We start from the raw sequence: 24579 nt of genomic DNA on the forward strand, positions 1-24579 counted from the left end.
AAAAAAAAAAAAAAAAAAAAAAATCGAAATGGTATTAACTTGGCCACATGAATTTGATTGGTTCATAACAAATCTTAATTTCAGTGACAAAGATGAATCTTGAGCGAAGGCCACTAAATTCTTTTAATTGTGCCGGTACCTGAGCAGTGGCTTTGAGTCCAAATGCCTTGATTGCAACAAGGATGTTAGGGTTACCTGCCCACTTCAAGCCTAGTTCCATTATCAGTTCCTTCTCCTCAGTGGAATACACTTTCATTCCTATGCATCAAAAAGAAAGGGAAAAAAACACTATCATTCCCGATAACACACAGAAGAAATGGTCTGGAGATAAAACAAGGAAGAAAGAGAGATTGCATCAACAGCTTATGGAAAAGGGCGAAACGGATGGTTAAACACACACACACAAAAATACAAACTTTTGAAATGTCAAGTGACTGGAGTGTAGTTGACAGTTATCAACAATAAATGTGAATATAAAGATCTTGCGGTAGGATTTAGCTACCAATTAAAATAAAAAGGCCGACATCCTCATCCTGCTAAATAACAATTCAATTATTGGAGTTCCCACAAAGATAACCATATCATCGAAGCATTTGTTCTTCCAAGAATTAACGAGAATAGCTCAGCTTCCCAAAGAGAAGATGCAATTGAAAAGATATATATCACAGGTTTTAGAACCAGGAGAAGCAGCTCAACCTTGAAAAGTAGGAGGCAGGCAGCCCAGAGTAAGCGCTTCAAATTCAACCGACTCAATTTTGTACTTGGGTATTTGCTCAGCTATTATAGGCGTCGCTATCTGCTTCACTTGCTTGCAAATTGCCTGAAGACAACATTTACACATCAATACTCAATCCAGTTAACAAACAAGTTTGTCGAGAGTGTTCACAAAATCAAACCTTGTCCAAATAAGGCCACATCAATTCAATAAACTTATTAAGCCAATCAAGCTGCATTGAAGTAAGTGGGAAAAGCAGTTAGAATATGCTACAAGAACAAGAGAAGTGAATGCACACAGTAGAACAGTATATCAAGTACATACACGATCAAAATCTGGATTTTTCACCCAAAGGGGTATCTCAGGCAGCAGCTTTTGAAGACTCTTAGAATCTTTCTCGGCCAAAGGACGAATATCAGGGTCCTGCAGAGGACAACCTTAACAATTTACGACAACAGGATAGAATATATGCAGTTGCAGACTACCCAAATGCAGAATTAAGTTAAATTATGTAAACATTCCTTATAGCATTACCAAACAGAAATCATATGGACAAGGTAAATATCATTTTTTTTGCTGTAAAATGATCCAATCTTAGAATATCAGGTCCCTGCAGAGGACAACCTTAACAATTTGCAACAACAGGATAGAATAAATGCAGTTGCAGACTACCCAAATGCAGAATTAAGTAAAATTAAGCAAACATTCCTAGTAGTATCAGACATTAGTGCATTACCAAACAGAAATCACATGGACAAGGTAAAGGTCATATTTTTTTTACTGTAAAATGATGTAATTTTAGTGAACTGAAATGTGCTTCGAGGGAATTAATAAAACAACTGAAAACTAACCTTAACATCAGTAGGCTGGAAGTAGATGAACATGAAGTACCCAATCGCAAGCCCAATTGAGATCCCAATTCCAAACCCAAAAAACCCCATTATAGTGCTTATGAACCCCATCTCAGATCTTCTTCGAAATCTCCGCTACAATTCTCTGCAAAACCTTCCACAAAAAAAGTACCCTTTGTAGAGTAGTAGACCCAATAGATAACAGAAGTAGAAGAAGAAGAAGAAGAAGAAGAAGAAGAAGAAGAAAGCAAGACTTCTGCTTTAAATTACAGTCACAGAAAAACTCAGACACTTAAAGGATTCTCGAGATATCAAAACATCATCCTACTGGAGCATAAAGGGGTGAATATTCACGAAAAAAAGTGAGGGAGAAGTAGAGAACTGAGCCCAAAGAAGAATACCAAGTACAGTTATTTTTCCGCCATGATTTTACGATCCAAGAAAATTTAATGCTTACCCTATCCTTTGCACCCACCCAAAAATCAATACACATGTATAACTAACGGCCTATTGGGTACGGGGTAGAAAAAGACGAAGCATGGAATGGGTAATCACAGTTTCGCAAACCGGCCTGTCGGTAACGGTTCCTCGTCTCTTATTCGCAGCAGTGTTTGTGGGAGTCCACGAGAGTAAGACAAAGGTTGATGATTGGCTGAACATGTCCCACATCGGATAAAATAATTGCTTCAGATATTTGCATCTTGTCCCATAAAAACTTTTCATTTACTCCAAATTAAACTAGTGGTTTAAAATTCTCCTCTTTTATAAGACTATCCCAAATTTAGTTAGGACCACACCCACTTTTAAAGATGTTTAATTCACGTGATATTACTTATGTAATAAAATTACGTCACATTGTCTGGTTGAGGGTTATAATATGCTATTTTAAAGTTATTTTTTTAAATAATAAAATAAAGTGTGGAGAATTATCTCTCGGTAAAAAAAATTCTACCTCCTCTCTTTTTCTCCAATCCTTCTCTCATTATTTTTCCTCTTCTTTCTCCCCTCTTTTTTACCAACTGGAAATGCCCTTACGTAGAGATGGCTAAGTCATAACATCATACCCCCAAAATATGACATGTTAGCTTCTTTTTTTTTTTAATATAACATACCGTTACTATAAGATTAATCCAAAATTCGATTAGAGCTCTGCATACAAAATCTAACTCTTATTCGATAAATGTTTGAGTCATGTAAGTAAAATCCGACTCTTTTTTTCATGAAAAGTCATACCTTTATCTCTTTTAACACTACATTCTACTCGAATTTTTTTTATTAGAATCTAACTTTAACTTAAAAAATTTTACCTGAACGTGTCTCCGAATCTAACTCTTATTTAGGAAAGCACAATTTAAAATTCTTTAATATAACACAACATGTTCTTATAATAATTGATCTTCTAACATTCTAGTTGCATGTTGTTGCAATAGAAGAAAATTTTATATATATACTTATTTGGTATAAAATATAGAAGAGTTTTTGCGCAATGATGAATCAAAGGGAGGGTGAATTGGTCTTCTTGTTCGTTACGAAATGCCGACTACTTTGTCTAGGGACAATCCCAAGGATGGTCGACAAGAACACGAGGTATACACGTAGTGTACAAATGTAACAAATTAAAAGTGGGACTTTTCCAAATTTTTATAATCAGATAGAGATTGTGAAAAGATAGGTTTTAGGTAATTTTGTCTAAAACCCATAATTGGAATTGACAAATATAGTCCAGCAAATCATAGGAGTTTACCTCCTTGTCATTTGCAATCATACAATGTCTCATATTCCACACCAAAAATGAACAACCAACTTATACCACTTGTCTATTCGGTCAACTAATTTTTACATTCATGCTGCAATTTATGAAAACAAATTTACTCGAAAATAGGTGCGTGAATGGATAAAATATTATTTTTTGTAATAAAAGATTACAAGTTTAATTATTAACAATATCATATTAATTTGTTAAAAAACAATATCATATTAATTAAACATGTTGCACAAAATCTTCATAATGAAATTAATGCAGTTTACCTAGCTCTATTATGTAATTTACGAAATGTCATATAAATATATAATTGTCATATTCAATATTGAATTACCATTGATTTGAGATCTAGCGCTAAATTAGATAAGTGGCAGTTAATACTAATTTATTTAGTGCACAACTTTACGGGATTAATAAAGTTCATGGACCCAACAAATCACAGTGGAAATTCAAGCCCAACATCAGGCTAAAAATGATGGGCCTCATTCTATCACTAATGAATTTCGAATCATCAACGCATTTGTGCCCACCTGCTTTAAAATGGCAAATTATGCTGTGAACCCGGTTCATCTTACAATGTGGACCTGAATTCATATTTACAATTTTAGAACACTATATTCACAATGATATGTAAAAAAAAAATCTCATGGCTTTGTTTGAGGTCAAATTCTTCCGCAGAATCAAAATCAAACTTAATTTGATGGTTGTTTCTGAAAATTTCCCTGAATTTTATAAAATATAGTTAAAGTTAGGACTTCTTCTAGTAGGTGTTGTTCCAGCATACCAGATAAGGGTTTACTATGTTTGCAACCTATGACTAGTTTTATCAAGATGGTAAGACAACGTTTGTTGGGTTGACATATAATTTGTTAACACAACAACAATATAACGTTGTGGTGGTTGAGATGGAATTATAGGGCATTCGCGCGCAGGGAGGAGATAACTTTCATATATTTGATTTATCATTATTTAAAGAAATTTGTCTCAATTTAAAATTATCTATTTAAGCAATAAGAATCAAGTTGTTTTTGTAAATGAAGCATTGCATTGGTTAAGAGAAACTAGTTCTTGTTTGTTTATACTTGGTTGGAAACTAGATTTATTGGATGGGTGCAATGTTTGTCTATTATTTAGATTTCAAAGGTTTGTATGATTGTTTAGGTAGTGATGATTTCAAGAATGCCATATAATAGATAGTCAGTAATTAATACGGATAGTTTGAATTAACCAAAATTAATAATTAAAGTAATAAATGATAAATAGTAAAAATAAAGTATTGAAGCTCGAAAAGATAACAAATTTGTATTTAATAGTTTGTATAAATAAGAAGATTTTATACTAATTTGGCATCGATACGCCCTTTCGGTCCGGTATTGGCCATCTGAGGCCAAGAACCGGACGCACAATAGTAAGTAATTAAGTCTGTCTTGACCGAGTAGGTTTGAATGACAAATGAGCTTCCATGAGTGGTATTTATACATATTGTACCTTTTAAATGAAAGGTGGAGATCTACTTGATTCTATAACACTATAAATTCATCTCTAGAACCATCCCTAAAATCCTATATAATCCATTAGATTCTAAAATGTTCTAGAATATTATATGGTTCCCTACACCTATAGTGTTGTGGACAAGTTTCTACACAATTTTACAAACTATGAAAAATTATGTATTGGTGTGGAAAATGTCTAGAACGAAGTAGCTAACTTCAAAAATGTGTAGCAAAGTGATACATGCGCTTGCTATACATGACTCATATAATCACTTTTAACAAATTGATACTCAAATTCTAAATATTATCCCGACATTAATAAAGGACTTTTTTGTCACTACCCGAGGTCCAGAGGAGTGTAGTCCTGTATTATGACATTCAAAAAAAAATGTGTAATAAAGTAACTCAGGCGCGACATCAAGCTTTAATATCCATATTAATTTGTGTGTTTCATTCGAACGTAGTAAAGGTAAGGATAACACAATAGAAAAGAGAAATATAACAAAGTAATATTTAGTAACTCGGCACTGATTCTTTGAACTAAAAAGATTGAAAAAGTATAAAACATATAAATAAAATGAAAAAGAAAGATAAGAAAAATGAATTCAAGAGGAAATTAAAGTTGGAATAGGGCCGCATGGACTACTCATTAGGCCGGTGCCTAATATATCCAATAAAGTCTCTGGTCGGTTTTGAATTTACTACTTTGGTTTTGCAATGAATCATTTTATATGGACCAAGTACATATATGCTAACATGCTAGTTTCTACTTTTCTACGAGCATTATTTGTTTCTTTTTATAAGATTATAATTATATTTCCACATAGTCATACATCTCATTTTATAATAACAAATAAATACAAAACATAATTCTAAAATATAATTATTTTTCTTTATAGATCATTTCAAACATGATATGAAGTCACATATCACTAAATTTTTTACTAATTTAAAATTGTATTATTATTAACTTAACAATTTAGGACCGTCAATAAATTAATTACTAATGTAAATATAAGGTCAGGAAAATTTATATTAGTCTTCATTTATAAGATTTGACCCAAACATATATATGTATATTACTACGTATTATATTGTCGTAGATGGTGGGCAACAAACCCTACTTTCGGTGCTTTCATTCATAATTCTACGTACTTAATTTCCATAGTCGGCTTTTGCCCTAGACCATCCAAGTATCCAACCAAATTAAAACACCACCATGACTTCGGAGTTGGTTGTTGAGTGAATGTAACATGATTTTCGTATATGAATATCACAAGTTTAATTTTTGTCATAATTTATATATGGCTCACACTTGTGTGAGACCGTCTCACGGATAAGTATCCGTGAGACGGGTCGGGTCGGGTCAATGCACCATGCAAATGTCACACTTATATGTGCAAATCTCATACTTATATGCTCAAATATAACACTAATCAAGAATACAATTTTTGTTACTTATTAGAGAAAAAGTAATACATTTTTCATAATAAGTAATGTTGACAAGTGCTCCTTACTTATAAGGGTAAATATAATACTTTTGTGGAAAAATGTAATACTTTTAAATCGAAATGTAAAAGTATTACATTTACCCTTATAAGTAACAAAAATTTTATTCCTGATTAGTATTACATTTGAGCATATCAGTATGACATTTGTGCATATAAGTGTTACATTTGCATCTTAACCCGACCCGACCCGTCTTATGGTGAGACGGTCTCACACAAGTTTTTGCCTTTATATATATATATATATATATTTATACATATGACACTAGAATTTGGATAAAATGCAGATGTATTATTAACACTAGTTCGTTTAAAATAAGTACATAACCTCCATAATAGACAATTAATCTGGAATTAACAAAGTGGTTACAAACGTAAACTGATAATAAGAATAAATGTGTTCCAGAATGATACATTAAAAAGTGAAACCTGAATATTACACCGAAAAGTAGAACTCTACTTCGACATAAAAAAAATATTATATCCGCATGTGATCTCACCCATGTAACAATAAACAATTATTATATTAGAACATGAACGTATAGTAGTACATGTTAATATAACTTATTTAATTAAGCCATATAAAATTAAACCCCCTGCTGCATGAATTAAGCCATAAATACAGTTGACATACGTAATTTAAAAGTCAAGGAAACAAGGAGGCTGCTAAGATCAATATAATACAAAAGATTAGATCGGCCGTCGGCGGTTAAGTTGCCGGCCAACAGTACGACGTGCATGCCAACAAGAATGGTTGGTCTATCTAATGGATGGCTTAGATTCTGCTTATGTGGTCGGCGATCTAACCTAACCATTATATGTATACACACATATATACATGCACGTACAATAATACTCCGTATGTTAATTAATAATTCAGCACGCATGTACAAATTAAAACCATTGTACTTCCTGGTCACAAAACGTGGATGTATGGTTTATTAAAAATCTACGTACCAATCAAAAAATTGGAAAATAAGTGTGAAACATAATTTAGTGAGATAAAGGTTAAAACGAGATAAGTCTTAGTAAAGGGTACTGGTCGAAAAGGACGGAAGGTCCCACGTGACGTGGCTGGTTGAAATTTTGAAATAGGAATATAAAGTAAAATAAAATTAGCCAATTAGGGGTTAGATAGATAGGGTTAGCCAATAAAGTGAGGTTATCATTCTATTTAAAGAGCAGTGGGTATAGAATAGGAGATTCAGAATGTTGATATTGTTGCCATCTATCTATCCAGAAAGAGGTTTCTGGTACTAAGTGGAGACTGCAGTAGTAGTAGTAGTAGAGTAGTTATGTTTCATTCCTCCGATGTCAACGACCGACCAGTCTTGCCGCCTTACTACTACTACTACTACGTTAGCAACTCCAAAGAGACGATAAATGGAACAGCTTTGATCCCAAGATTTGGTTCGGGAAATTTGGCTCCACCTGCGGGGCGGTTTCGTCATCTTTCTCTTCCAGCCACAGGCTCAGGCCGACCATGTTTACCATTAAACCAATCTCTTCCTCCTAATTGTTTACCGCCACTTCTTCCTCTTCCAGTTTCCAAACCTCAAAGTGGTTCTACTCTTTCTGGCCCTCTCACCACTACTAATACCAAAACCACCAGATCAGATCCTCGTAAGAAATCCAAGAAAAAGCCCTGCAAAGAACAAACCTTGAAAACTGATAATACAAAGGTAGTGTTGTCTCCAAGGCCAGGACGACAAGTAGTGATTAAGGTTTCATCATCAACTTCTAATCCGCCTAAACATCAGCTTCCCACTAATAAAGTTTCCCATAACGTTAACGTTAGTACTACAAGCGATGGTTGTGTTAAGGAAATGGATGAAGAGTACGACAAGTTTTCAGGCGGTGGTGATCGTGCGGTGTTTACGCTCTCTCCTCCGCCGAGCAGTTTGCCTTTGCCCACTTTTTCATTGAGGCCAAAGCTCCGCCGCTCTGCTCCGCCGGCATAATGAAGCTAGCCGCCAATACTTTTTATTCTGGGACTGGCTATGCAAAAACATAAATTAAGGTTGTCCGCTGATCTACTGTACTTAAAACGTTTTCATTTATCCTTCTTGATATGCAATTTTGTCAAGAAGAAATGAATAGTATTCGATCTCAACATTATTATATGTTACATCCTCTTTTGTTCATAGCCATTAATACTTGCCCGCCCTACTAATGAAAAATAAGTTATTTCTATTTTCTAAGATAATATGTTTAAAAAAAAAAAGATAATATGTTAAATGTATGTCATTTCAATTATTTAATGATATTCTAGGAAATGAATGGTTAGTGAGAAATATAATGGAGTATGGTGCAGTGACAAATGGCGAGTTAATTAGTAGATGCCTAGATGGTGGTGACAGTAAAAAAAAAATAAATCAAATCATGATTCATGGGAGGGCAAATTATTATGTGGATCCGGGTTTACCTTTGTAAGGACCTGTGGGTTCAAAATACAACACTTACATATAGAAAGTTGACAATTTACAAATGTTCAGTAAGTAAATTATGATGGGTCCATAGTATTACTATTGTTCATGCGACTAACTGGGCCCAATGCATAGGGCTGAGCCCAACTCCAATTTCGTGCATATTTTTCAGGCTCTGACAAGAAAATGGATATATACTTTAAAATAAGCCCATTAATTATATTGTTTTCCAATTTTCACCTCAAAGAATTGAAGAAGAAGATGTTTTTTGTGTTTGGCTTATTTGATTGATTGAAGCAAGGCCAAGTAGTCCCATCTCCCATGCAATGATGAAGACTTTAGACCATATTTTCAATATATATGGCCATGCATCTATATATATGGCTCCCATATATCCATTATAATTCTTGATAAAATGAATGGTTGATCTTTGCTCTTATGGCCTGGATAGGTAAGCATTAATGGGAAGTGACACAAGAAGTCATCAGTGCTGTACACAAGAATGAGACTTTGTCTCTGAGAAACCCTCATATTATATGCACAAATACATTATTATATTATCATTCACCACCCAGCTAGCTTAGCTTCCGTGGGGCTCAAGATTGAACTATTCATCTTGTGGGAGGTTGTGAATTTAATGCATGCATCTTCTTTAAACACCAGCCATCCTTAGCTTTAAGTTAAGGTTGTCTTTCCTAAGCTTGCGCTGTTAGTTGTATTAGGTTCCACCAATTAATGCCTTTTTTTTTTTTGTTTTGTTTTTTTTTTTCTGCAATGCAATTTAATTAGACAGCTTCTTCCAACTGTATTTAACAGCAAATGTCACCAGCACCCTTTGAATGCCTGCCTTCTTCAACAGGGAAGCTTTCACATGGGAAAGTAATAATAAGCTTTATATTCTATTGATAATGAAGAACTGAATTGCTGCAATAATAACAGCTTCTAGTAAAAATACCATAATCTGCAGCCACCTTCTTGACATTGACAATTCAACTATTCTTATCCCCATATATATATATATATATATTATATAGTTTTGTGCAATTATTTCATCTTTATGATTTTGTGCTATTAATTACTCTGCAGTATTGTATATGCAATCTCCACATAGGCTTTGCTCATTGATGGGCAAAAAAAAAAAAAAAACTTCTGTTGTTCTGATCTTGTGCTCTCTATCAACTGCAACATCCTTTTCATGTTCATATTTAAATCCCCACAGGCTGTGTGTCAGGACATGATTGTGGATGTTGTCTTTGTCATTGGTCTTTTTTTACCCATACCCAAATGCATGCATAAATGCATTATATTGTATATGCTCTGAACACGTTGCCCCGAAACGTTTCTTAAGAACACCTTTAAAGACATAGCTAGTGCCCCTGCATACATGATCTGTGGCTATAATCTTTAGTATGGCAGAACTGGAGCTTTCGTCGGATCTCAAAATGGATCAGCAGCCTTCGAGTTCTACAGATAGGAAGGAAATGGTTTCATTTTTTGGGCTGTTTTCAGCTGCTGATACAGTGGACTACTTTTTTATGGTGTTTGGAAGCATTGGAGCTTGTATACATGGGGCAGCACTTCCTGTATTCTTTGTGCTGTTTGGGCGTATGATTGATTCCCTCGGACATCTCTCATCAGATTCTCATACATTGTCATCTCAGGTGTCCAAGGTACAATGTTTTTTTTTTTTTCATCTGTTTCATGTAACACATCCTATACAATAAAAAATGGTTTTTTTCCTAGTTGGCTCTCACATTTTATTATTTCTTCCACTGCAGCAAGCTCTGTACTTGGTTTATCTTGGATCCATCATATTCATATCAGCATGGATTGGTATGTTCCATTCCTTTAATATTTCCAGCATCAAGAATCGAGATTCAAGGCCATCGTTCTTTAATTTTTCATTATTGGTCTCCAGGTGTGGCATTCTGGACACAAACTGGGGAAAGGCAAACAGCTCGTTTGCGATTAAGATATCTGCAATCAGTACTAAGGAAGAAGATTGAGTTCTTTGACACTGATACGAGAGCTAAAGACATAATTTTCCACATCTCGAGTGATGCCATACTGGTCCAGGATGCAATAGGTGACAAGGTGAGAATATATATATATTCAATTATACATTTGTTGAATTCTTTGAAGTTTGAAGTATCTAATGCATTGTTCATCTGTTCTGTTATTTTAATTCAGATAGGTCACACCATACGCTACATTTCCCAGTTTCTTGTCGGATTTGCAGTGGGATTCCTTTCTGTATGGCAGCTTACACTTCTCACTTTGGCCGTCGTTCCTTTGATAGCTGTGGCGGGAGGGACTTACACACTGATCATGTCGAACTTGTCTCAGAAAGGCGAGGCTGCTTATGCTGAGGCAGGAAAGGTTGCTGAAGAGGTAAAAGCCATCTATCTGCATTTCTCTATTAAGACACAGAAAGCCAAGAAATAACATTTTCATTTTTAATCCCTTTGGATTCAATCAGGCCATTTCACAGGTTCGAACTGTATACTCGTTTGTTGGAGAGAAGAAAGCTGTTGAATCATATTCTAAGTCGCTTAATAATGCTCTTGTGTTGGGGAAAAAGAGTGGATTGGCTAAAGGAGTTGGAGTTGGATTCACTTATGGCCTTCTGTTTTGTGCCTGGGCTTTACTTCTCTGGTATGCCAGCATTCTGGTGAGGCATAAGGACACAAATGGTGGAAAGGCATTTACAACAATCATAAATGTCATTTTCAGTGGATTGTAAGTTCCTTTAGAATCTGTGGGAAACTGGGAATGAGTTGCGTGGCTCTTCTTGTCTGTAACTGCAAAACTAAAATGTTTTCTTCTCTTTAGTGCTCTTGGACAGGCTGCTCCAAACCTTGCTGCCATTGCTAAAGGCCGCGCAGCTGCTACAAACATCTTGAGCATGATAAGGGATGGTTTCAACAGTTCTGAAAGGTCAGACAAGGGTAAAAAACTGGCAAAAGTGGATGGGAAAATCGAGTTTTGTCAGGTCTGCTTTGCTTATCCTTCTCGACCGAATATGATATTTGAAGGCCTTAGCTTTTCAGTATGGGCTGGAAAGAGGTTTGCTTTTGTTGGCCCTAGTGGATCAGGAAAGAGCACAGTAATCTCCTTGATCCAGAGATTTTATGACCCAACTTCAGGTATACAATCACTTCCACTCCTTTATGCATAATTTCTTGTTTAAATTTCGATTTCCATAAGATTTTTTTGTCTGTATACTAGGAAGTATATTACTGGATGGACATGACCTCAAGAATCTCGAGTTAAAATGGTGGAGAGAGCAAATTGGAATGGTGAGTCAAGAACCAGCACTTTTTGCAGCAACCATAGCTGAGAACATTTTGTTTGGCAAAGAGGGTGCCACCATGGATCAAGTAATCAAAGCTGCTGAAGCTGCAAATGCTCACTCATTTGTGCAATCATTGCCTAATGGCTATGACACTCATGTAAGTTTGATTGGAATTCAAGAAACTGCAATTTTGATGCATAATATAGGGAGGTGGATTTTTAGTTCCCTGAGATTAACCTTTGCAGTTTGTGATTGCAGGTTGGAGAAGGGGGGACCCAACTTTCTGGAGGCCAAAAGCAGAGAATTGCCATTGCAAGAGCAGTGTTGAGAAACCCGAAGATATTGCTTTTGGATGAGGCTACAAGTGCTCTTGATGCAGAATCAGAGTTCATTGTCCAGCAGGCACTGAATACAGTCATGTCGAATCGCACAACCATCATCGTTGCACATAGATTGTCCACAATCCGAGATGCTGACACAATCGTCGTTCTCAAAAGTGGTCAAGTCATTGAAATGGGGACTCACTTGGAACTGATGTCCAAAGATGGAGAATATGCATCTCTTGTCAGTCTGCAAGTATCAGAAAACGCAGGGAAAAGTATGGGAGATTCTGGTTTTGGGGGGTTCCCGAGCAAGGAAAAAGACGAGAATGGGTTTACGCCTTTCACTCCCAAGAAACTACAGCCATGTGACGAGAAATCAGTACTAAAGGCCTCATCTTCAGCTCCCACATTATGGGATTTACTCAAGCTAAATGCACCAGAATGGCCTTACACAGTATTTGGTTCTGTTGGTGCTATACTTGCAGGCATAGAAGCTCCTCTATTTGCACTTGGAATCACACATGTCTTGACTGCATTCTATTCCAACAATGATTCCCAAATAAGAGACGAGATTCGCAAGGTTTCACTTATATTTGTTGGATTAGCCCTCCTGACTGTCCCTATATACATATTGCAGCATTATTTCTATACATTAATGGGAGAGCACCTCACTGCTCGTGTCCGCCTCTCAATGTTCACAGGTTCTTTACCAATTACCATTCCAATGACTTCACTATGTTTCCTGCCTAAATGACTAATGAAACCTCGTTTGTCTTGCTATCTATTGCAGCTATGCTTTCCAACGAGGTCGGGTGGTTTGATAAGACTGATAATAGCACTGGCTCACTTACATCAAAGTTAGCAGCAGATGCAACTTTAGTTCGCAGTGCACTTGCTGACCGCCTATCAACAATCGTGCAAAATGTAGCTCTCACCTTGACTGCTTTTCTGATATCGTTCAAACTATGTTGGCGTATTTCAGCTGTTGTGATCTCTACTTTTCCTCTGCTCATTGGAGCTTCCATAGCTGAGGTACAGATTCTACTTACCTGGAAAAATTCATTCATTTGTAAGCTTCATAGATTGAAAATTTGAAATGAGTGTTATTCACATTGTGCCAACCAAACAGCAACTCTTTCTTAGAGGATTTGGAGGGGACTACAGCAGCAGCTATTATCGCGCAACTTCTGTTGCCTGTGAGGCCATCGCTAATATACGTACTGTTGCTGCATTTGGTGCTGAGGAGCGGATATCAGTCCAGTTCGCTTCTGAGCTAGAGCGGCCAAACAAGAACGCTGTGCTGCGTGGCCACATTTCAGGGTTTGGTTATGGATTGTCACAACTATTTGCGTTTGGTTCGTATGCACTTGCACTGTGGTATGCGTCCATTCTGATCAAGCAGAACACCTCAGATTTCGGAGACATAATCAAGTCGTTTATGGTTTTGATCATCACAGCATTGTCTGTGGCAGAAACACTGGCTTTGGCTCCAGATATCGTGAAGGGATCTCAGGCACTGAGATCGGTTTTTGATATTCTTAAGAGGGAAACAGCAATAGACCCCGACAATCCAAAAGCAAAGACGGCGACTGATATCAAAGGAGATGTAGAATTCAGGAATGTGTGTTTTCAGTACCCCACAAGGCCTGATATCACCATATTTGATGGCTTGAACATTGAGGTATCAAGAGGGAAGAGTCTGGCAGTGGTCGGTCCGAGTGGTTCAGGAAAGAGTACTGTGATTAGTCTCCTGATGAGATTTTATGATCCCACATCAGGTGCAGTATTGATAGATGGGGTTGATATCAAGAGCTTAAACTTGAAGGCATTGAGGTTGAATATGGGGTTGGTGCAGCAAGAGCCTGTTTTGTTCTCCACCACCATTTATGAGAACATCAAGTATGGGAACGAGAAGGCGTCTGAGATAGAAATAATGAAGGCTGCCAGAGCGGCTAATGCTCATGGTTTCATCAGTAGAATGGCTCAAGGTTACCAAACTCAGGTTGGGGAAAAGGGGGTGCAACTATCAGGGGGGCAGAAACAAAGGGTGGCTATTGCCAGGGCGATTCTCAGGAACCCCGCGATCCTGCTTCTTGATGAAGCAACCAGTGCTTTGGACACTGCATCTGAGGTGCAGGTTCAAGAAGCCATTGCAAAGGTAATGGAGGGGAGAACAACGGTCTTGATAGCACATAGGTTGTCGACAATACAGGATGCTGACACCATAGCCGTGCTGCAACATGGCAGAGTGGTTGAAAAGGGAAGCCATGAGCAGCTAATTGCCAGACCTGGAAGCATGTATTCCCAGTTGGTTAAACTGCAACAGGATAGAGGTGCACCAGCGAGTGATTGAACGACAAAGATTGCAAATTAAACTGTAAGATTAATACTAGCGAAACATTATGATGCTTAAATAATTCCCCTTTGTAATGGATACGATTTCTTTATCGGCTTTTCTTACATCATACACACACTTTGTAGTTGTATACACTAAACACCTATTGTTTTGAGCCGATACTTAACGTTTATGCCGGTCATTTGCCAATTAGAATCACTACTGATAAAGTTTGTCTCCTTATGATCTTTTACCGACTAAAATCACAAAATAGGTTTCATTCAAAATGCACTTTGAATAACAGTTGCAAACTTTCCCTTGAACCAAAGCTAGTAAATAGTTTCCAATGATTGAACTTTGCCTATCAACAGTATAACAACTTACACGACGTTCTGAAATTTAATAAACATCAATACCCATTGCTCATTTGTTTAAAATTAACAACTTGAGAATTGGGGATACAAATGCTCTCATATTCTTCTTATGGGACAATACACACAATTTTTACTAAAAGCAAATGAAATTCTAGGAAAAGAAAATCTCATTTTGTTCTGTCCTTGGAGTATATGATTGATTTTACAAAAGCAAAAGAAATTTGCTCAAAAAATTTATTGTTTTTTACACAAATTTTGTACGCTAAGAGCCATCAATGGATGTTGACACTGACTCCATCAAACAATGCTCCTATGCAAAGAGGTAACCGTAGGCCATTGCATTTGGGAAATACCAGTAGTATCAACTATCATACCTTGATTGGATCATATTTGTCACCCATTGCCCCACCTTTTTGTTTTTGAAATTGAATATATCGCAACGTGCTGGCAAAGAAAGCATCTGAATCTGGATCAGCTGTTGTGCTGTCACTCTGCATCTCTGTTTTAATTAACTCAATAAGGCCTTGAATTGCAGCGGTGGTTATTTGAGGATTTCCTTTCTCAAAAAAATAGAGGTACCTGGAAAATGTAGAGAGCACATTTAGAGTATGAAAAACACTATATAAAGCATAACTCTGGGAATTCAGAATTTAAATGCAGTTTGCAGCAATAATAGTCTACTAACTTGTTAAGTATTTCAACAAATAGTGTGACGGGTCCACTGCTACCCCTTGTAACATTTGCCATCTGCTGAGCAGCATTTGCAATTCTCAAAGAACGCTTTAAACACAGCAAAACCCTGCAATGACAAGGAGAATCTCAGATATTGTTGTTTCAAGTAACACTGACACAATTGGTGCAGTGAGGGGATCAGTTCATAACAAATGATCCTTTCACAGAAGTTAATGATAAACTATTCCCAAGTTTGTAACTGATAAGAGTAAATGAGAACCAATGTACTGTTCAGGCTTACCTTTCACCATCCTTGATACCATCTTGGTCATCAACCCAAAAGAGATGCGAACAAGCATAAACTGCTCTGCACTGATCAGGTTTCTTCAGAAGTTTGGCTGAATACTAAAACACATAACAGTATCAAGCATTAGAGAGAGAAGGGAGGGGGAGTGAAATCTTAGATTATATAGTTTTACTTACCCCAGTAGCTTTGTGAGTTAAGGTATCCCTGTTCTCAACACCAAATACATTCATCCTCTGAAGAGTTCCAATTATCAAGTGAATAGCAGTCACTTGTGCTTTAGAATCCTAATAATAGAAAAGGCAATCAGAAAAAAATCACCAGATGACCCTCAAATATATTCATCCATAATGCATTCATCTGAAAAATTACCGCAACTTCTTCCTCATATAGTACAAATGCTTGTGTGAAAAAGTCATAAGAGACGGGTTCAAGATCACAGTCATTGGCAGCCTGAAGATTGAGATAAATAATCAAATAATAAATTTAGTATTTCACAAAATTTGTAGTGTCAGCATGCTGCATTATATGAAAATGTTTCTATATGACAAAAAAGCTAAGATGCATTATTAATGAAAAATACATATAACGACAAAATACTGAAGTGGGTCAGTGGGTGATGTAGTGCCATCTTCACCATAATTATACCTGTGCAGTTCATTGAGAACAAAAAGAAAATTTATAGAGTAATTTATTTATCAGGGCTACCAAAGAAAAAATGGATGGGTTGATATCATCATAGATCTGTAAATATTGTTTTATCACACAGTTAATTCCTTAAATTCTTCACATGTTTGTACAAATGTTGAATACTATAGCTTGTCTGCTGATTCTATGGTCTGGCCCCATGTGGAATGTGGGAACATAAAACAGTTTAACTTGAATTCATCTCTTAAGTTTGTGACAAAATTCCTAGATGGCTGTTTGATGCAAATATAGCAAAATATTTAGTAAATAGAGTACCTCTGCACATTGCAAGTACAACCTCAATGCCATTTCTGGTGATGGAACTGCTGAGAGAACCTCAATAGTCTGGATGAAAAACGAATTAAACAAACCATTATTTTCAAAAGAAAGATAGAAAAGAGCAAAGGATGGAAATTGAAACTGCAAGCCTCTTCCAACCATTTTGTCTTAAAGTCAGTTAAATTTGCTCAGAGATGGATGCACAAGAAAAAAGGTTGGAAGAAGCAAAGCTATAGCAGCATGTAGTCATTCCAGCAAAAAGCAAGAAAGTTTGCTACACTGCAGCAATTAAGTGGATTGTTTACACTTTACACACATAATGAAAGATTATATAAAGAATAAGCAAATGAGCAAATAAAGATCACAGACTAATGTGCCATAGAGAGTATCACACTCCAGGACCATGATTGACAAAACTATGTTACTTGCAAGTGCGTTTAAGTTGAGCAATGTTGCACAACAATCATGAGCTTTCCAAGTAATGTTGCCACATTTGAGTTATATTACCTGACTCAACAACTGAAAAATGTTCTTGGGTGTGGCAGGAACCTTTTCTCCAGCAACATCTCCATCCTGACCTTGCAATCTTCTAATCAACTATATGTCAAAATACAATCCTTTAAACTGAGTTCTTCTCAAAGTGACCCCTCTGCTCCCCCAGATACAATAAAAAGAATGATAGCAATGATCAAATCAAAGAGGCTATATGTGAAGCTGTTTCCAAAATACTATAAACGTAATTGTCCTCAGTAATGTTAACAATGCAGCAAAACTCCAAAATATTTCAGTAATATTTTAGTAGGAAACATCTAGTAGGATGTGGCCATGTGGGGCATTATGTTGAATGAGATTGCTCTTTACAGCTGAAAGTAAGTACTACTCCTAACAAGAACTAAGCTTGTTTCTATCTTTTCTTGGAGAAAAGAATAGAACAGACCTTCAGAGAGAAAAGAACATGGAACAAACCTTCAGAGCAGAAAAAACTAATGGAGGAACTGTAAAGGGTAGGCGCATTGGACCTCCAGCCAAAATATGCTTTCTCACTGTGTATATTATCTGACAATATACAACAAATGAATAAACAAACAAAAAGCAGCAGGATTGATTAAAGAGGTGCAGAACATTATGGATTTGACAAATAAATAGCATAACAAAAAACCAATAGAAATAGTCAAACAGATTATAAAGTACCAAGAGCAGTATCCTCAATGGAAAGGAGACACATAATCTTACTACAATAGTTTCATAACTAGAAGTTAGAATTCAAAGTGCACATCTTGTAGACATTTTCCACATACATCATGAAAGCACATTTATATGCCCCCCCCCCCCCCCCCCCCAAAAAAAAAAAAAAAAATTGAAGCACATTTATTTTCAATATATACCATGAAAACACCATGACATGGAATGAATATGCATTCAATTGTCCAAAAAATGGCTGTAGTCAATATTATTTTTTTTTTGAAATATTAGAATGAATGCATTAGGTGAATTTTGGATGAGTAAGACTAAAGTATGCATTACAAATGAATGCATTAGGTGAATTTTGGTTTGCTTTTCATGCTTTTGAAACCAATCTCCGCACCATGACCATCATTCCCATTGCAGAAATAGAACAACTTTTTAGAAAAATAATAATAATAATAATAATAATAATAATAATAATTACCTTTAGCATCTCTTCTGAATCATCATTATACAGCATGTGTATTAGTCTAGCAACAGAATTTTGTTCCTCCTTGAAATCTTCCTCATCAAGCTATCGGTCAACACAGTGCCAACATAAAATCAAGAAGTCATTTATTCAGAGCAACTCATCAGAACATTAACATTACAAATTGGTGTGGGAAGGCATAAACGAACTGAGACTGATTTGAGAAAAGTGCTATAAATAGCATTGACAGGAAAACCAAGGAATTCAATTAGAAGAAATAATTAATGTGCACCTCATCTGTAGTACTTTCATCCAAATCTTTGATGAGCCCCTTTATCAATTCAAACAAAACCTCAACCTGAAAAAGGAAGAAAAATCCAGCTGCTGTGACATTGGTCAAAAGCAACTNAAAAAAAAAAAAAAAAAAAAAAAAAAAAAAAAAAAAAAAAAAAAAAAAGAAGAAGAAGAAGAAGAAGAAGTAAATCAGTGACAGTACCTTGTCAGCAGTAGACACACAGGTATCCCTTTTCATAATGTTTTCAATTATAATTTTTGCCATAATTTTATTTGTTCCAGCATCAAGGTGATCCATAACTCGTGGATAGTTAGAGAGTGTTAGAGCTGTGACAATATCACTATACTTCTCTAGTGGAGCACTGAGGAGAGCAACAATTTGTTTTGTTGCTTTACTATCTTCAAGCTTTGGGTTGCCAGAGAGTTTCTTAACACAAGCTCCCTGCCAAAAATTAGAAGCACAGAAAAAATGAGAAAAATCAGCATATCGAATGACAGGAACGAAAAATGTTTTGAATGGATTCATACACATTTAGAGGAATTTCTTTATGGATAGAATAGATTCCTTATGACAATAATGTCTTTGTACCATCATTTGGCCAAACCAGTTTTTATTTTTACTTTTTGGTGAATTCTTCCTTACTAGAATAAAATATATAATAAAATAACAAAGAGAATGAAACTTACCAGTACTTGATCCACATAATCAAGCCGATCAGGATGTACACGAAGTGTAAAAGTCAGAAGGGAGACATACAACGAAACAGCTCCAACAATAGGCATGTCAACTTGTGCTTCTACTACCTGCCATTAACATTATGTAATTCACCTTGCATAGCACCATGTGTCCATGTGTGTGAGTCAGTGAGTGTGTGTATATAAATTCAACAAATCAAGATCTGGTTTACCTTCGAAATGGCACTGCTTAACTTGGCAAATGCTTCTACTTGAAGGAAGTCTGGTAAGATCTAACAAGTCCAGTATATAGAAAGAGAAGAAAAAAAATTACAAATGATTAATGAGTAAAACCTCGTAGCAGGAACCATGAGAGAAAACACTCACTTCTGGACTTGAAGCAGCATAGTTTGACAATCTATCCATCAAGCGTGATAAAACGGTCTTGATGTCAACAGTAGGCTATATAGTAAAAGAGATATGGCATTATAAGTCTTATTGTGGGAAAGTGGTTACTAACTACATTAAATATATAGAACAGTTCAGATATAAATGATAATATGCTACATACTTGAAGCTGGGGGCAAGCACCCAATAGTATTTCAAGAGTCTGCAAATGGTACTCGTCGGGAAAGACCTGAATTATGCAGTCCATCAAATAATATTGTGCAAGCTCATCTTTACAGTTGACAACCTGTGAGAAGCATTTAAATGGCATCTTATACATGACAAAATTGCATATTATGGTTTTCTATCACACAGAAAATTTGAATTGCATAATCATACCTGCTCAAGTACTCGAGGAAGCACAGTCTCTTTGTATATTTCAAGGTCAACACCCTCTATCTGACTAAGGACATGCAAATTCTTCCCAACCTAAAATATGATTCGAACAGCTGAATCTCTTTACAGAAATCAAACGAGCGGGATCAAATCAGAAAATTTCAATTGCATTGGGTCACAGATATTACGAGATCACGAAGCTCGCTCCTTTCCTTTTCCAGCTTCTCTTCAATCCTGGCAGGTCCCTGCAGACCAGAAAGCCCGAAAGAGGGTCTGAACTCAGGATCACCTAAGCAAATGAATGTATCACAAGCACTATAACACCTGCATGGCCAAAACATGCTTTCATGATTCATTTTTATCTTCCTAGCATGCAATTATGCAGATGCCATGCGTGTCGAATGTGAAATCAGCTAAGAGTTTGACAAGATCTCCACTACCTGGTGTTGCATTCTAACCCATAGCTTATTCATTTCTGTGAAGTTTTGCAACACAAAATCTACAGCATCCATGACAGTATCAGCTTCTCTGTGTGAAGAACAGTGAAGTAAACAAATAAAATTCTCTCTCTAGGGCATTATAATGAATTGGAAAGCAAGAATGAGACACTAGAATAAATCTGTCAGAGTTGATCAATGTAGAGGAAATTCAAATACAGCCAAGTTACGGCAACATAGAAAAATAAGACAGGCAGATGCTTTACCCTTCATACTCAGAACCAATATCTGGCAATTTATCTCTGCTAATTTGAGCAAGATAGCTCCTCAAGAAAAGTCCACGTATAGGATGTTGAACAGAACGACACATTTCAACTAAGTCTTTGAGTATATCCTTTGCAGGAGCCTCCTTTGATTTGATGTAAACTGAACCAACAGTACATAGGAGGTACCTGATATAATGCAGCGTATAACTAACTTCATATGCTCCAGCAAATTACATTAAATCAGATTCCTAAAGTAGCATGTCATCTCCAAACAAAAGAAAAACTTCAATTAAGCAGGGGTAAGAAAAATCTATAGAAATAACAATGAAGTTGACACATCCAGCAAAGTTTGCTTGTCAAATGGATTTTTATATTTAGCTGCATTAAGATAAGGCAATGATTCCTACATTTTGTTCTCCCATAACCCCCCATTGCAATTTCCGAGCACTTAAGGTACAAGGTAGAGAAGAAATTACATAACATGAAATACAGCACAAGATGCATGATAATATCTTTCCCATCTAATGCTATTTCAAGTCTTATATGTTCAGATAAATAGTAAATGATTACAAAACACTTAGCTCAGTAACGTTTGTTAAAAAATTCATAATGGATATTAAGACATAAGATAGGGGGAATGCGAGGAAAAAAAAAAAGTACTGAACACTTGATGAGACTTACAGTCTAGGTAAAACGTTGCCAGCATGTTGGACAAGTTCATACAGGTCAACAACTGGACAACCATGGCGATCCTCGTCCCTAAAGAACAGCTCCAGCTTCCTCAACTCATCAAATGCTCGCATGTCTACCAATAGCATATAAAAAAACACAAAATATATAATTCCAAAACACAAAACGAAAACAAAACACAAAGAAAGAGCTGAACAATGGATTTTACAGAGCTCGTAGTATTTATGCGGCGAAAGCCTCGAAGTTCGCAGCTCAGACAACAAATGAGCTGAGAACTTAAGAGCTTCTCTGAGATTATTGGAGTCCTGAAATGGAGTGAACCGGAATTGGTGTTAGTTAGAGCAGTTAGGGTTTTCCAATTGATGATAAACTGAAATTATAATTGATACCATAGCTTGATGCAAATAGAATGCGTTGTGCTGAATGCCTGCGATGCCTTCCGCCAGCCATTTCTCTTCGTCTTCGATTCCGTCGGCTATCATTCTCTCTCGGCCAGTCACTCCCTCCGGTCTCAACTTCTGCGATTCAGTTTCAACTGGTGACACCTCATCAAGCCGTGTGTTGTGAACTGTTAACTCATGGGGAACCTACCGGTTCATGAACTGTTAACCAATAATGAGTGCTTATATTATTTTAATAATTTAAATAAATAATTACTCCGTAAAATATATAATCGTACAAGATGTACTCCACACAAATTTATTTATTTATTTTAAAGCGTGAATCTAAAGTTTTATGCATTGTCGGGTTTCCCTTTTATTTAATTCAATTTGTTGCCTTGGAGTGACTTTATAGACTTGCAAATTATCTATATATTCATATGTTATACTAATAAGAAATGCCCTTGTAATTAAAGCAAGTTTATAACCTTTAAAATATTTACATTTCATATGTTATCAAGTAATAGTTTGAAATTTATATATCAATTTATAGCCCATATAGAGGACGAATAAGTGAAATCATTTTAAAAAAATGAACTAGTTAACTGATGAAGGATGAGTTATCAAAAAAATTATGTAATAACTGAATACAAATAAAAAAATTAATATAATAATGGTACATAAAAATAATGGATCTTATACATAATGTTACATACATAGAGGACTCTGACATTATGTAGTCATTATTGATTACATTAAAAAAATATACAGTCACAGTAAATAGGAATAATAGTAAATTTTAGTAATAATAAGCATCCGCTATTTTGAACCATAAAAATGTGAGATATATTGGAATTGTTATCAAGTTCGCATATATGTAGAACACAGTATCCACGATGGTACATATAATAATTAAAAATTGGTTTAAATGGTACTAAGTCAGATTACGTACTATTAAAATATATTTAAATATTACACAAATGTCATAGTGTTTTAGATGGCATTGTGACTAATTGATATGACAAATGTTATTGATGGATATCTCGAGTAGGGTATCCAGTCGGACATAGACGAGTAGGCTGTCCGATCGAGACTACTAGTGGAGGTATCTATTGATATTATTAATTTGAGTCAGTCAATTATAAACAACTTATGATGATTTATCTAACTGTAGCTTTTTGTTAAATAGAGTTATAATGTGAACTTTATCCAAAATATACAATTAAGTAGCAACTGCCAACTTTCTCATAAAACTAGTTTTATACGCGCATTGCGCGTATGGGTTAATGCCCAATGTTTATATTTAAATAAATATTTGAAAGTATATCAATGCAATATTATATAGGAAAAGTTTATACATGGGTAATTGAATGTCGAATTTTTTATTTAAATATCTAACTCAAAATATATACGAATTCAAGATAATATAGAAAATTCATTATAATTATTACTAAAATAAATGTTTGCAACCTTGTAAAATCGATAGTATAAATATTTGATCTAAAAATGATAGTCTAAATAAATACTACTTTTCATTTGAATTTTTCTAAGTGTTCTTAATTCTCTTTTAAGTAACATTGTCATTGCCTTCATCTTTACTATTTGTTCTCTTCCTTTTTGTTGATAGTGTGTTATTTGCAATTCGGTTATTGTTGGCAGCATAGATGACAACGCCATGCAATGAGATTATGATATAGGAGCTATGGACTTTCCTTTAGGTGTTCTGCTTGGGGTTCATTTGATTCAACCATTATTGTTGAATGAGTTATTGTTGATAAAGAAATCCTTAGTTTAAGAAAAAAGATTAAATAAATTAATAAAAATTTGAAAATTTAAAATATTATATATTCCAAAGATATTAAAAGGTAGCTTCTCGCTTCAATTTGCTAGGTAATGGGTTATTTGAGTACTTTCATTGTCAATAAATCCTCCAAGTAGTTAATATGATTTGGTTTCAAACTATTCTTTTTTATTTTTTTCATGCTATTAAAGAAATACATATATATCATTTTTTGGTGTAAATACTAATTTATTTAATTCAATAAGAGTAGAATAGAGCGATTCCGCTTCAATTTGTTGGGTTATTTGAGTACTCTCTTTGTCAACCAATCCCCAAGTAGTTAATATAATTAGCTTCAAATTATTTTAATTTTTTTTTTCATAGTATTAATAAAATACTTGGTAAATAAATATATAACATTATTTTGTACTATAACTTTGATATTTAATTACAAGATATTGTAAAAATAAGATAATGTGCAATGTAATGAATATCAATTGATAAATTTGAATGTAAAAAATCTTTGCATGAGATAAAATAAAGACAATATAACTAATGAAATTATTTCTCTTATTTAATTTAATTTTTTGATAATG

At 35.3% G+C, this 24579-nt stretch overlaps 3 protein-coding genes across 3 annotated transcripts in view; 1 reads left to right on the forward strand and 2 right to left on the reverse strand.

Annotated features, from left to right (window-relative positions):
- Nucleotides 1-2017, reverse strand: part of LOC116028407 (synaptotagmin-2-like) — a 5965-nt gene extending 3948 nt beyond the window's left edge. Inside the window, exons 1-5 of the mRNA XM_031270126.1 lie at nucleotides 1567-2017; nucleotides 1040-1138; nucleotides 897-947; nucleotides 697-820; nucleotides 140-258 (exon numbers count right to left, since the gene is read on the reverse strand). Of these exons, the coding sequence (XP_031125986.1) occupies nucleotides 140-258; nucleotides 697-820; nucleotides 897-947; nucleotides 1040-1138; nucleotides 1567-1677 (504 nt within the window). The 5' untranslated portion in view covers nucleotides 1678-2017. The remainder of the gene's footprint in view (nucleotides 1-139; nucleotides 259-696; nucleotides 821-896; nucleotides 948-1039; nucleotides 1139-1566) is intronic.
- A 7900-nt stretch (nucleotides 2018-9917) lies between these two features.
- On the forward strand, nucleotides 9918-14947 carry LOC115998469 (ABC transporter B family member 13-like). The gene is made up of 10 exons (XM_031238055.1): nucleotides 9918-10425; nucleotides 10534-10588; nucleotides 10674-10849; nucleotides 10946-11146; nucleotides 11235-11494; nucleotides 11588-11901; nucleotides 11984-12207; nucleotides 12309-13074; nucleotides 13164-13405; nucleotides 13503-14947. The coding sequence occupies exons 1-10, from the start codon at nucleotides 10165-10167 to the stop codon at nucleotides 14724-14726; spliced, it is 3723 nt and encodes a 1240-aa protein (XP_031093915.1). The 5' UTR covers nucleotides 9918-10164; the 3' UTR covers nucleotides 14727-14947.
- Nucleotides 14948-15101: 154 nt separating this feature from the next.
- On the reverse strand, nucleotides 15102-22411 carry LOC115998480 (vacuolar protein sorting-associated protein 35B-like). The gene is made up of 22 exons (XM_031238066.1): nucleotides 22213-22411; nucleotides 22032-22128; nucleotides 21815-21938; nucleotides 21134-21319; nucleotides 20871-20958; nucleotides 20619-20675; nucleotides 20434-20523; nucleotides 20219-20341; nucleotides 20035-20109; nucleotides 19881-19940; nucleotides 19660-19776; nucleotides 19175-19414; nucleotides 18971-19036; nucleotides 18694-18783; nucleotides 17991-18080; nucleotides 17532-17621; nucleotides 17022-17090; nucleotides 16431-16511; nucleotides 16238-16345; nucleotides 16056-16159; nucleotides 15768-15881; nucleotides 15102-15661 (listed from the first exon to the last, which is right to left on the reverse strand). Exons 1-22 carry the CDS (start codon nucleotides 22303-22305, stop codon nucleotides 15451-15453), a joined length of 2373 nt encoding a protein of 790 aa, XP_031093926.1. The 5' UTR covers nucleotides 22306-22411; the 3' UTR covers nucleotides 15102-15450.
- Nucleotides 22412-24579: the final 2168 nt, after the last annotated feature.

This window comes from Ipomoea triloba, chromosome 1 (assembly GCF_003576645.1).
Source record: "Ipomoea triloba cultivar NCNSP0323 chromosome 1, ASM357664v1".
Taxonomy (NCBI): Eukaryota; Viridiplantae; Streptophyta; class Magnoliopsida; order Solanales; family Convolvulaceae; genus Ipomoea; species Ipomoea triloba.